This window comes from Wyeomyia smithii, chromosome 1 (genome assembly GCF_029784165.1).
Source record: "Wyeomyia smithii strain HCP4-BCI-WySm-NY-G18 chromosome 1, ASM2978416v1, whole genome shotgun sequence".
NCBI classification, from domain to species: Eukaryota; Metazoa; Arthropoda; class Insecta; order Diptera; family Culicidae; genus Wyeomyia; species Wyeomyia smithii.
The window spans coordinates 78833470-78847245 of NC_073694.1; the positions used below are offsets into that span (position 1 = coordinate 78833470).

General features: G+C 34.2%; 1 protein-coding gene across 12 annotated transcripts in view; it reads right to left on the bottom strand.

Moving 5' to 3' along the window:
* Positions 1 to 13776, bottom strand: part of LOC129718668 (cAMP-specific 3',5'-cyclic phosphodiesterase) — a 170294-nt gene that overhangs the window by 45006 nt on the left and 111512 nt on the right. The window contains exons 1-2 of one of the 12 annotated variants that reach the window (XM_055669669.1): positions 8880 to 8896; positions 7951 to 8444 (exon numbers count right to left, since the gene is read on the bottom strand). The exons of 10 other annotated variants lie outside the window; for them this stretch is intronic. In XM_055669669.1, coding sequence (XP_055525644.1) covers positions 7951 to 8378 — 428 coding nt within the window. In that variant the 5' untranslated portion in view covers positions 8379 to 8444; positions 8880 to 8896. Of the gene's footprint in view, positions 1 to 7950; positions 8460 to 8879; positions 8897 to 13776 lie in introns of those variants that run through there. One more of the 12 variants, XM_055669668.1, reaches the window with a different exon arrangement.

Sequence of the window (13776 nt, forward strand, 5' to 3'; positions counted from 1 at the left end):
GTTCAAGTTTCAAAGATCTACGATTTTTTATAAAACATAATTTTATTTTTATTTTTTTTTTTCATTGTGATATTTTTCTGAGCTCGCTCGAATTAATTTCATACAATTTTTTTCTCGATAGTTATGGAATAATTACGTCTTTTTTCCGATTATAGAAATTTTTAAATACTTAACTGCCGGTAACCGCAAGTCAGTTCCATCTGTAATTTTGTCAATTTTTAGTTAGCATCGGATTTTGGCCTATCTTTGAGTGTATTTTCAGATGTACCGATAAAAAATAGTGGTTTGTTCAACAAAAGTGGAAATCAATACCAAGTCGAATTGTCACATTATGAAAAGTATCCGCAAGTCAGTCATAGAAGAAAAATAACCGAGTCAGTTTCAATTTAAAAAAAAAACATACATAATACAATAAAATGGATGGGGAGCGGAGAAGAGAAGTTTGATATGACCGTTTATATTAAAATAAGTCGTCTAGTACCAATTATCAGTTATTGGGATTATTTATTAGTTTGAATTGGTGTTGAATTTATGTGCAGCAATTTTCTGCTAAAACTAATTCAAGTCCATTTTTTTCTTGGTTCACTTCTTCGTGGATCTATCCGGAAGTCTTCAATAAAGAGAAAACTTCCACCAGAATCCAGTAAATCCAAAGGTGATGCTCGAACCTCAAACGGATTTTGGTTATCTTGACATTTGTTGTCGGATGAACCAACTGCAGTCACGCCTTCAGTTTCTTCATCCGAATCCTCACCGGATGAGCTTTCATAAGTTCCGTACATCATGAGATTTTACATATTTTAAACTGTTCTCATGGACACTACACTACACTTCCGAACTGCGAAGAATTGACAGCTTTTCACGACAACGAATAACAACACGTCAACAAGCACTATAGTATCAACGTGGCAATGTGACTGACTTGCGGTTACTTTTCTCTTCAGTGTAGAATGTAACGGCAAGTCAGTCACATTCAAGGTTTTTATCATAAAATCAATGATTTCAGTAGTTTTCACAACGTAATTAGTGCAGGCTAGTATGCAAACTATACTTTAGCATGAATATTGAAAATGAAAATAAGAAAATGAAAATTGAAAATGAACATGAAAATAGTTTTTCTGCGTCTAAAGTCACACCTTCTATTCCCATTTATTTTCGCATTCTCGAAAACTACATACATTGCCCGCTTTACTAAACCTAAACTGTAAGTCATATGACAAAAATGAAATTAGTTCGTAGAGTAAAATTTGCATAAACAGAGCTCTCCCGTAATACGCATTTAGTGGGGTTTGGCCACCAACTGAAGTGTCTCATCGCTTGCGTCGCTGTAGATTTAATAAGTCGTTATACACAGTGTGCGTAAAGAGACCACTCTCTCAGTTACAGAAATGAACTCCCACATGGCAGTGTGTGCAGTTCATCGTGGCGTGCTGAGATACGGGAACACAATAATAGAGAGTGATTCGACATTGGTCTTAGGGGGAGTTATACCTTTCCTAGTAGTTTAATTGGCTAAAACACCTTGCCAGAGACAACGGAGATTGCGGGTTCGAGTCCCGTCTGGACGAGGGAAATTTTTTTCCAAGTCTAAAGTCACACCTTCTTTTTCCGTTCATTTTCGCATTCTAGAAAACTACATACATTGCCCGCTTTACTAAACTTAAAATGTAAGTCATATGACAAAAATGAAATTAGTTCGTAAAGCTAAGTTTACTTGCCAGCATGATGTTTTTTCCTTAAACGAAAGGTAAGAAACGGCTCAAGCAGTGGCGCCTATTTTAATCAGTTGAAGAAAAACTCCTGAATTTTGATCAATATTGACAATTTCAATTACAGGAGCGAAAACTCTGATAAACTAGTTTTCTTACAAATACATTTCAAGTTCAACACGAAAACATCAATCGAGAAAATCCAACCAAAATTGTAGCCATTGAGGCGCTATTTTGATGCCGAAGAAGGGTGATTTAACTCATGTCCCCCGACTAGTAACGTTATATACTGAAGATCAGACCCGACAGAGAGGAAAATAGCAGACAAATGTTTATACTTATGTTTGTATTTAACCTTACACATTACAGTGTTGAGACGAATATTTCGTCTCAATACTGCTGCATAAGCTGTTTGAAATAGGCTCGCTGCCCTTTTTTGCCATTTTTTCTAGCAATAAGTATTACGCACGTTATGTGCGGAGATTTTGGATATTACTTATATCACTGATCTTGTAATAACATTTCTCAACAGATAAAGAATTGAGTATACAGAAATAAAAGAAAACAACATAATAACAGTGAACAGTTCCACAGAAAATTTTCCAGTTTAAATATTTTTTTTTAAATTGTCATTTTTGATTTGGCTGAAACTTTGCATAGATGTCTCTATAGGCAAAAGATGCCATTTTGTGTTATTTGTTCAGTTTTTTGGAACACGACTCATTTTTGGGAATTTATTGAAAAATGCTATTTTGTGGAGGTATTGATGATTACAAATATTTTTCGGGCCAAAATAGTTTGTTTGATCGCTATGACGTCTTCGGCAAAGTTGTAGATGACAATATTGCCTTTCCAAAAAGAATATACACTCTTAGAAAAAAACTTTTTTTGTGAAAAAAGTAAAATTAAAAATAATTATCTAAAAATCATTTTTTTTTAATAAAAACTACAAAAGATTACCTAAGCAATGAAACCTGTTCGATCATAGAGAAATCAAGAAAAAAAAGTAACGATTTTTTGAAAAATTTTTAAATTTTTTTCACAGGGTTTTTTTTTATGAAAGGACAAAATTATTATTTACGACTTTGTCAAAGACCGTTTCGACTGTAAAAATATTTTTAATTCCCCATAGAGTGCTCTATGGCAAATTAAACATATTTCTACAGCCAAAACGGTTTGTTTGATTGACATCAGTAAAATGGTAGATGACAATTATGTCCTTCAAAAAAAATTATGCCCCTCGAAAAAAAATTTAAAAAACAATTTTTTTTTATTTACTTCTGGTCGAGCGTCTTGATAGAATATTTACACTACACATTACACTTTTATCCACTTTCACTATTTAATTCTATCACTTTTCACTTATCACTTGCATATACGTATTTCAACGCTTACTTAGCGTAGCGCCTTCGTCAGTGCTTATTTGGAATAAGTACTGACGAAGGCGCTAAGTAAGCGTTGAAATACGTATATGCAATTGATAAGTGAAAAGTGATAGAACTTAATAGTGAAAGTGGATAAAAAATTTTTTTACAACAAATCATAACTTTTTTTTCTTGATTTCTCCATGATCGGACCGGTTGTATTGTTTAGGTAATCTTCTATAGTTTTTAAATAAAAAAAATAGATTTAAAATTAAACAGCTTTTTTCGATTTTTTTTTTAAATTTTTATTTTAACTAACAAAAAAAAATTCTCAGAGTGTATATTTTTTCCGGAAAGACAAAATTGTTATCTACAACTTTGCCAAAGACGTCATACCGATCAAACAAACCGTCTTGACCCTAAAAACATTTGTAATCATCAATACCTTCCCAAAATAGCATTTTTCAATAGCTTCTCAAAAATAAGTCGTGTTCCAAAAAGTTAAACAAATAGCACATAATGGCATCTTATACTTATAGAAACATCTATGCAAAGTTTCAGCCAAATCAAAACTGGTCGATTGAATTGGTTGCTCGTTTTCTTGTGGAATTGCTCTAGTGTGTTTCCCTGCGATGCGCGAATGTATTTTACCACCTGTTTTTGTGCGATAGCCGACAACCGGTCTACATTTACGAGTGAAAGCTTACTTACGACGCACACTAACGAAGTGAAATCAAATGAAAGTGTTGATCGTTTACAAGTCTGAACTATGTACTAGAAAACGGAAGTCTCTTCCCGATCAAATGATTATAACAATTTGTGTTACCGTGGAATGGGGTGAAATTTATCAGTGGGGTGAAATTGATTGCCTGAAAATTCGTGATAAAAATACTCATCAAAAGATACTGATCTTATAACACTAGGCAATGTTTACGTGTCCTTAAACCTAAAATGCAACTTTTGCAAGATTCACATAAGTGTCAAAGTTAACCCTTGCATGCAATTTTACATGTTTTCGAAAACTTCTTCTAACTCAGTCAAAACTCAATCAAATTTGATCAAACAAGTTTTCAAATAACAAAAAAGTAGGAGGGTGGTTTCAGAGACACGCCCACAAAGTTGACGTAGAACTACGATAGTTTTATATTTCATTTCGAGGCTGACATGGCACACATGTGCCAAAAACGACCCATTATGTTTAATCATATTTTTAAAATTATTTGTTTTTTTTTTACCAATTGTTAATTCTCCAACAGAAAGGTATTTTGATTCTCAATACTAAAAAGCTTACTATGTCTCTAATCACTCGGGTGGTCGGATCAAGTATCTAGGTCGTCATAGGCCACATGCGGACCTGTCCCCGTTGAGTTCCGGTTACTCCCAAATCATTGAGCCTAAATTTATCAAGTGAGACCTCTAACGACTTTAAACTAAAACTAGTTCAATAATGGCCATATCTTCTGTTAAGGTCGTCATAGGCACTTGAAAAGTAAAAAAAAAAAAACATGAAAAGAGATCCGTTCATTTTTGGCATGGTTCGACTGCCTGTTCAAAAATACGGAGTATTTTGGTTTTCTATTGTCTTCTTAATAGGTTTTTTACATTTAGTTATACAAATAAATCTGAGAAAAACAGAGTGTAGAGTTCAAAAATGGGCAACGAATTTTTTTTCATACAATGCACCAAATTTATTTACCCTGCTATCTGCCTCTACCGACACGAACAGAATTTTGTTGTCCACGGCTCACAGCGGATTATGCGGCACCTGATATTTGCTTCCGCACGAAACAAAAAGAAGAAGAAGACAATTCCAACGCAATTCGATTGTCGTTCATCGCAACACATCTGCCCAACACGCCCCACTACGCGTCCACAGTGACAATGTAGTCTTCACTTGGCTTGGCTGCGCACAAATGAATATCAAGTTCTACTGCACTGGCAGACGAAGAGTGAAAAACGCTGTATTCATATAAGGCCCGGTGCAGTACTATTGCCTGTGCCAGCATGTGCGTTAAACTGTCTGATGAAAAAGGTCGTTACGAACTCCCCGAAAAAGCTTCACCTTCAAGACATCAAAATAGTCTAGGCTCAGGGAAGCAAACATTAGTTGACCTATTGGGGCGGGGAGGTTCTGTCAACTTTTTTTTGTCGCTGATATAGAGGATATCGCAGCAGGCAGTTGGTGTCTACTCATGATGTCTGTGCTATGTAGGTGTGCTCGCATAAGATTGGTATAATGTTCGTGAAAGTTCGACCTTGAAACTTATATTAAATTTTCACTGCTAAGCAATGTGATAAGGATAACTGAAATATCAAAAAATTGTCCATCATTTTATAAATCCAATGACATATTGACTATTGTGATCTATCATGTGGTTACATCAGTATTACCGTTTAAAATATTTCATCCCGACGTCAAACTTTAGTTTTAATTTCCGCAGAATGTATCCCGATATAGTGCGGTAAGACGTAGTCCTACGTCAAAAAAAAGTGTTGAATTTACTTAAAATAATCTCAATTCAGGGTTAATTACGTTAAATTTGGAGAAGTGTCAAAAGTTTGATAAAGGCTCAAAAAATATAATTTTCAACAATGTTTATTTCATACCATTAAAGTAATACTGATGAATTCGGAGGAAACCACAAAGATTTTAATTTCAGAGCTAGTTTTTTAATTGAAATCGATATAACAACGATGATCAAATGAGAGCAAATTTAGCAAGCTGCAGTTCGTGAACCAAAATGGATAAATTTTAACCTGAAATATCGTTATTTTCGTTTCCAAACTAGCTGTGATTGATATTATTAGTTCAGAAATCATCATTTATCATAAACATATCGAAAAAAAATCAGATTTCCAATAAAATGTATGGATTTCAAAGGTGATCAATTTCACCCCGATTTATCTCATAGTAGGTACTTTATAGAATTCTCAAACTTATTTTATGAAGTAGGCGATAGAAATTTCATCAATAGCTATAGAGGTTTTCTATAGCACATGCCAGTACTTGTTTTAAATATATACTATTTCGGGAATAATGTACATGAAGTTAGTTAAATGGAAAATATAAATGGGTACCATGGAACGGGGTGAAACTGATCAATTTCACCCCGTTCCATGGTACCCTAAATATATCTGAACATGATAGAAATAACAAACCTGTAATATTCTTGATATGCCAGAATGATAAAAAGTACAGAATTATATCAAATTCTGTTACCATGCACTTGAATGTTCAAAAGTGTGTTTTTTAAAGTATATTTATAACAAAATTTGTTATTCAATTGCGAAAATATAGTACATTCTAACTAATTCTGATCTTTTTCCGCCAAAAACCTTACAAAACTTCTTTTTTTTTTTTCTTCACATAAGGTACAAAACTTCTTATAATTTGTAATAATCTATGAGTAACTTTGATAGGAATTTTGATATTTTAACTATTAACAAGACCAAGTTTAGAATACAATTTGATATAAAAAGTTTGTAACAAAATATCAAGATATGTTATAATCATGATATTTTTGACTGATCGGGTTTCTTGTTTTTTTTTCTTTTTTTAAAGACGTCTGGAGTAGCATTCTGACCTCTGAGCTGGGATAATGGTTACGAAAACACGAAGCAAATAATCTATCATTAAGAACAATTGCGTCATGGAATTTCATATTTTTATATTAAATATTTGATGCAGTTGCGCTGTTGGTTGCCAAAAAATATTATTTTGAGCCAAAGAAACATATAGATTATCCGTCGGTTATGTCTGTGTTAACAAATTTAACAAATGACAGAGTATGTTAAATAATAACAGATTTCGAATAAAAAAGATCAAAACAAACCTCTAGGTGGATTAATTCGTGTTTTATTAAACAAAAAAGAAACTGCTGAGAATATTCACTATCATGATATTCAAAAGCAACTTCATGATGCCCAACAACCCAAACAACCAATGAATACTGACCAGATAAACATTAACACTCGTGTTGATATTTTGATAGACAAAAATGAAAATCATTTCAAAATAGTGAAAACCTAAACTATCTCATTCGACAGTTGATACTGTACCGTACGGTGTACATCGTCTAAACAGACTTTCACTATTTGGATTGATAATCACCGAAGATCCTCTGAATTTAATTTCCGAGCTCTTTGATATTCATTTCATTGTTCTGTCCTTGAATATGGTAAAAAATTCAACTCAATTCAACGTGAATAATCATCGATCATCTAAGGCACTGATCTAAAGTAGAAAATTAGTTTAAACTGCTGATTACACTGGTAAACACAAATTTTGCCCTAAAGTTCAAACTGGAAAAAATGAAGACTGAAGCTTTTCAATCATTCCTGTGAATTTTGGTGCCTCTAGCAAAAGTAATTATTTCAGAGACTTGAATGAGTTTTCCCGTAAGCCATCGTAGAAGCCCGACGAGAAATCACTCTGCGGCCTTTTGACGCAGTTTTGCATATACTAGTGGCACCAAAATTAACAAGAATGGTTAAAAAGCTAATCTTTGTAGAGCATCTATTTAGAGCTTTGGGACAACATTTTTTTCGCTTTTGTCGTTGTTTATCACTCGAATGATTTTTCCTATGCTTGTTGTTTTCTTGGGACCGACAAACTTTGCGCGAAGTTGTTCGCTCTAAAATGACTTTGATCAGTAATTAAAGTAATTAAAGTAATTAATTAGTAGCTGAAGTCAGTGCCCACTTAATCGGAGATTTATAAGTTACTATTATTTTTAGTAATAAGTAAGTATTTAACTAGCTTTTTGCAGATTTTCCCCTAATTAACGGTTCCAAATTAGTGAATCAAAATTGAAAAATCAGAAACAGCATCGTGATTGGCGATTACAACGATCAACATTTCTTCTGTTCTACTATACCTTCCTGTGGTTCTTCGTCGACGACTGAGGCTAGTTCTGGACATACAACGTCGAATGCGGGTCAAACTTTTGCGTGTGGTAATACGCGTTTCCTCTGCCATTGATCGTCCCTCATCTGTGTTGAAAATGTCCGAACAAATCGACGATGAATCTTGGCGTCGTTTATCGTAGATTTTACTCGTTGCAGATGAATAAACCGTATCACTTTGCATAGAGACACAAAGCTCTTCGAAGGATGAATTAAGGTTCGTTTCACCGGCCGTGCCATCATGCAGTTTGTGGTTTCCACGGTTGCCGTTTGATATCGTTACAGGTGTTGTAACTGCCGCTACCGATGTCGATGACGTTAAAGTATTGTTTGTGATGGGTTTTCGCTTGTGTGTGAGCCCACGAAATAGCGAAAATATTACGAATACAGCAACAATCATATCATTGTTTGTTGGCTGTCTCCGAATTTCAAATTTTCTCTAGTATTAAACACTAAACATTTGTCACTATTTCGCAAGGATTTTTCTTTATAAATCCATATATATATATATATATATATATATATATATATATATATATATATATATATATATATATATATATATATATATATATATATATATATATATATATATATATATATATATATATATATATATATATATATATATATTTTTTTTTTTTTTTTTTTTTTCTCGCGGTTTATATACACTGTGAGGAAGAGTGCATTATCATATAGTCCGACAGGTGCAATTCTAGTTTTCAGATGAAATTCACTTTCTCGAGATTTATGATGCCCTAGTTTCCGGGTGCACTTCGTAATTGAAATGAGAGAGTCATGCAGGATCACTTGCTTCGATTAAATCAGACGTCTAATTCTGCAGAGCTAAAGTATTGCGATAGTTGAAAGATAATGGTTCTAATCAATAAGAGGAACAAACAGTAGAATTTTACTGTAGGCTTGAAAAAGCGGAAGATCTAACACGGGAAAAAGGAGAAATTCTAGTCTCCAATGTAAATAATGCGCTGTCTTGTTTGGTCGGTTTTCGAAGAGTGCTTTCTGTTTCTATACCGGCCAAGTACGCCTGCCCAGATGTTATAATCAATCATAGTGGTGATTGTTACCGGCGCAGACGCTTGTAGTCTCTGGTTGACACAATTATACCAACACATAGCAAGCTGCAAAAGACTAGACAGTGGGCTGAATCTCATAATCCACCCATGTTATACTCGATAATCCAGTTTTCTACTTGGTATGTGCACGTGAAAAATCGTGGTATTTCGAAACTACATACGTTTCATAACTGCACAAATTCTTCCAAAAAAAAAATCGTAAAGTTTTTATTTCACCCATAGGCACATTATTTTTATCAATTTATTGACGAATCGTGATGTCTTGAATATTTCGAAAAAAACTGTTTGTTTGAAGGCATCTGATGCAGTTATTGGGTTGCACGTAAAAGGCAGAACATCGTCAGTGAAGAATATTTGTTGTCCCAGCGAAGAATATTTGTAGACTATGAATATTTTCATCAATCTAAAAACAAGTAAGCTAACATTCTTTTTTTATTCAAAACTTCTTGTTGATTTAGTTAATGCTGCCTTTTTTGTGCATTACAGGCAGGATAATTGATAGTCAGGGCTAGACTTGAATGTTTCATACTGTAATTTTTTTCTTAAAAGTTATTATTATTACCATCGTCGTCGTTGGCTACGATTATAAGAGATGCAATATAAAAAAAGTCTTAATAATAAACTTATTTTCAAAGAGCACAATGAGAGTATACAAGAAAAATGCATTAAGTTTACGAGATGTTTATGTCCTCTCATTAATCGAAGTTCTAAACTTTGTTTACAGAATAAACTTTTGATTTACGAACAAATTTTTAGACCAGCAACGCAGCAATTCTGAAAATGATTTTGAAGTGTCTCCCTTTGTTCGGTACACTCCAATTACATAGACTTACTGGTGTTGAAACATTACACATTCCCTTTTTTGACGAATAGGTTTAAATCCTTACGAATGATAAGTCCTAATTGCGAAGGCAAACAAATCCTGACCATTGAAATTACAAATTCTTATCAGTGTTGAGAAGTCATCATTTGGTTTTGGCCACACAAACTTGTTATTTACTAATAATTATTATAAATACGAGCAAACCCTTTTAGTTAATAAAAAGACTTCATAACACTGGTCACTACAGGTGCACTTTAAAAGTTCAAAACGGAAAAAATGAAAGAATATAGCTAACCATTTCTGTGGATATTGGTGTCCCTAGCCACTGACATTTTTTCAGAGACTTAAATGAGTTTTCACGTAAACATAACGTTGAAGCGACGAATCCGGTGAACAATTACTATGCGAACTCTCACGTAAGTTAACGCGTTTTTACAATGGCTAGGGCACATCTGTTCAACTGAAAACCAAAAATGAGACAAAATCTCTTTATTTCAAGTATCGACATCTAGCGGAGGAGAGGACGCATTTTAAACTCGAAATTTTATTGCGCTTATATTCCATTCATTCAATAAAAGGACTGTATGAGCTCTCGCTGCTTTTTCGCTGTGAGAATCCTTTGTTCTCCCCGGTGCTGGTATAGCGAGAATGCCTTTTCATGATAATCGTACAGTACCACCCGCATACGTGCAACGGTTTTTATTTATGTAGATATATTGTTAATGAATTTCATTGTTGCCCAAGTTGAAATCTGAATATCTTGACTAACGACAATCATTTTTTTACATTGTACCTAATGTCGTAAGCAGTGCTGTGTATAGCGCGTCTGATATGCATTGCTTGCAATGTTAGGTATAAAAACGGTACGAGAAAACAATATTGTCGTTGGTCGAGAAATTCGGTTTCCAAGTCCAACGAAGATATCCAAGTAAATCAACTAACAGGTTAAAATAGTTTCAATAGTCGCGAGGTGTACGATCCAAAGTAAATCGTTAAACAATGTTTGAATGGTTGAAAGATTTTTAGTGCAATTTGTTTCATTGGCGTTGATTGTGAATTGTTACTGAATTTCCGCTTAAAAGAACTCTTGAACGTGATCCTGTCTTAACTTGATTTTGATTGGTTCAACTATTCAAGATCACCTTTTTGCCTGGTCATCGAAGTAAAAAAAATAATTTTTTGGTGCATTTTCAAACTATTGGAGCGAACTGTTCGAACTATGCACTGTAAAATCAATGTAGGATGGAACAGCAAAAAATGAATGCGAAAGCTTGGGCACCGATTTGCCGCAGAGTTTTGTACGAAGTTGCATATCTGTGCTGTGGCTAGGGGCAGCAAATTCATAGGAATGGTTGCATAGCTAAAATCTTTCATTTTTTCCGGTTTGAACTTTTGGAATGCACTTTTTATTTTGTCGACCAGTGTAATCTTTGAATCAGCGTATCGTTTACGAAAATAAATCATATTACAAATCTCCCCACATTCTCAAAGGAAAGCCTCTCAATGTAACTTAGGTCCTTTTGAAAAGTTACGCGAGAAATGGTCAATAGTTATCAGATTAGGTGAAACTTTTGCGTTAATTTATTACCTTAATAGTGAAAAGAACGTGTTTGTTTGCTTTCAATTACGAGTAACGTGTCCCGAGAATAGACGTGAAAGTTAACACCAACCTTAGTAATTATAAACTTAGAACACTGTCGTTTTACCAAAACCCTCCCTGCTGGTTTCCAGGTACGATGCTGGCCTAACAAGCCAGTCGTCGTAAGTTCGAGTTTCGGCATGAAAGAGACTGTTTGTGTCAGTAGGATCGTAGCGCTATTGTCCTGTACACTTAATTAGTTGGCTCCGACTTCTGTGTATAATAAACAGAAGGTCGAATTCCAAATCGGAATGTAGCACCAAGGCTTTGCTTTGCTTTTTCGTTTTACCAGAAACGGTATTTCTTTATTTAAAATAATTTTACCTTGATACAAGTATAAAAAGAACGAATCATTAACTGTTTTTTTTTTTCCTTTATTATAGAGACTTTCAGTCTTCGGACTGGTTCGTCTCTTATCGCTACCTGATGAAATTTTTGCGTTTATGGCATTTGTCATAAAAAATGTCAATTCTTTATTCATCAGCTATTCACCAATTTCTGATTTTTATATATCAGCTAAAAGAGTGTGATTTTCTGAGCAAAACGTGATTTTTTGAGATTTTATATCACATGCATTCGATTTATAAATTTATAAAAGAGAAGTTCTGTATGTATGTATGTATGTATGTATGTATGTATGTTCCAGCATAACTCTTGAAGGCCTGAACCGATTTCAACCAAACTTGGCATACGTGTTCTTTGTACAAAGTAAGTGGTCATAGAAATATTGACTAGGGGGGAGAGTTACCCTTAAAGAAGGAGTGGGTCAAAAGTAATAAATTTTTATATATAATGGAAACCTTTCATTGAAATTTGATGATTTTCGGGTTCTTTGTCATATTTGAAGGCCAGAAGTTGATGTCCAGAGACCGAAACATAATGTTCGATGCCATTTCCAATCCAAGATGGCGAATTCCGGTTTCTGGGAAGCCATTTAAAACTGTGGAAAACGCTCACAAACCCCTCAATGTTGGTTTTTTAGGGAGCAAAAATGACTCTTAAGAATCGGTTATCGGTGTCTGACGATACTTTGGGGCGTTCCTAAGCCACGTGGTCATGACGTCTAGAATCCAAATATTCATGTCCGGTGCAAATTTTTAAATCGTACATGGCGGATTACATATTCTGGAGAGATTACTAGAATACAGAAGAAGGCTTGGACGTATATATGAAGAAAAAAAAGGCTTGGACGTAATATTGAAACGTTGTTTTGAAATCAATTCCGCGATTTCTGCTTTCTGTCAAGCTGTGTAAAACTGAGTAAATTGGTTAAATAATGTCAATATTTCTAGAAAGAGAACTATGTTTAGAAAATGCCAACGGGCGTCCAACGCTATTTTCAAATTCAAGAAGAAAAATATTCAAATACTCCCTGATATTAGGTTCAAAGGTCAGAGTTGACTCCCCAAAACCGAAAATTGGTGTCCGAACGTTTGGTATAGTGAGGGTTGTTTTTCTGCATTGGAAGATTTTCAAAACTTGAGGAAAATGTGGAGATAGTCCCCGTATCTCCAAATTGCTAATTAATTCATGAGGCTGATGAGGCAATCCATTTTTCAACGGAATTTTTGATCTCACTCGACCCAGCTGGAATGCTTTCGAATCGATTGGTAATCAACGGAAAAGGTGGTATATAAGCAAGTTTATAACTAAGATAGAAATATTATTTGCAATGATGGGTTGGAAAAATACCTATATGGAAATATAAAAAATTATAGAAAAAGCAGAAATTTTTACACGAGCATTCAGCTAGTGAAGAATAAAAATTGCCCCAAATCGCTACAATGACAGTTGGAATATGGGCGAACTGTCATTGTAGCAAATTGGTGCAGATTTCGAGCAGTTTTAGTTCGTAATTTAAAAATTGAAGGACAATGATACGAAATTTTTGAAAATCACGTTTTGCTTAGAAAATGCAGCTCTTTCAGATGATATAAAAAACTGATATGGCTAAACAACTCAATTAAAAGATTATATGAGCATTATATAAATATGTTTACAAATGTTTGAATCTTGTGAAATCTACCGAAGAAAGCTGAAATGGCTCAACACAGTCGGCTGAATCCGAAAATCAACTATTTTTGGTGTTATTTTAATTTTAAGCATATGCTCAGCCCATAGTGTATTGATAGTATCATTATGTGAATAGCAAGGACATTATAGGTACTGTGAGAGCTGTCACGGAACGAAATGTTGGAATATGCGGAAAATCTGAAAGCCGGATGATTGTGTTGGAAAATGT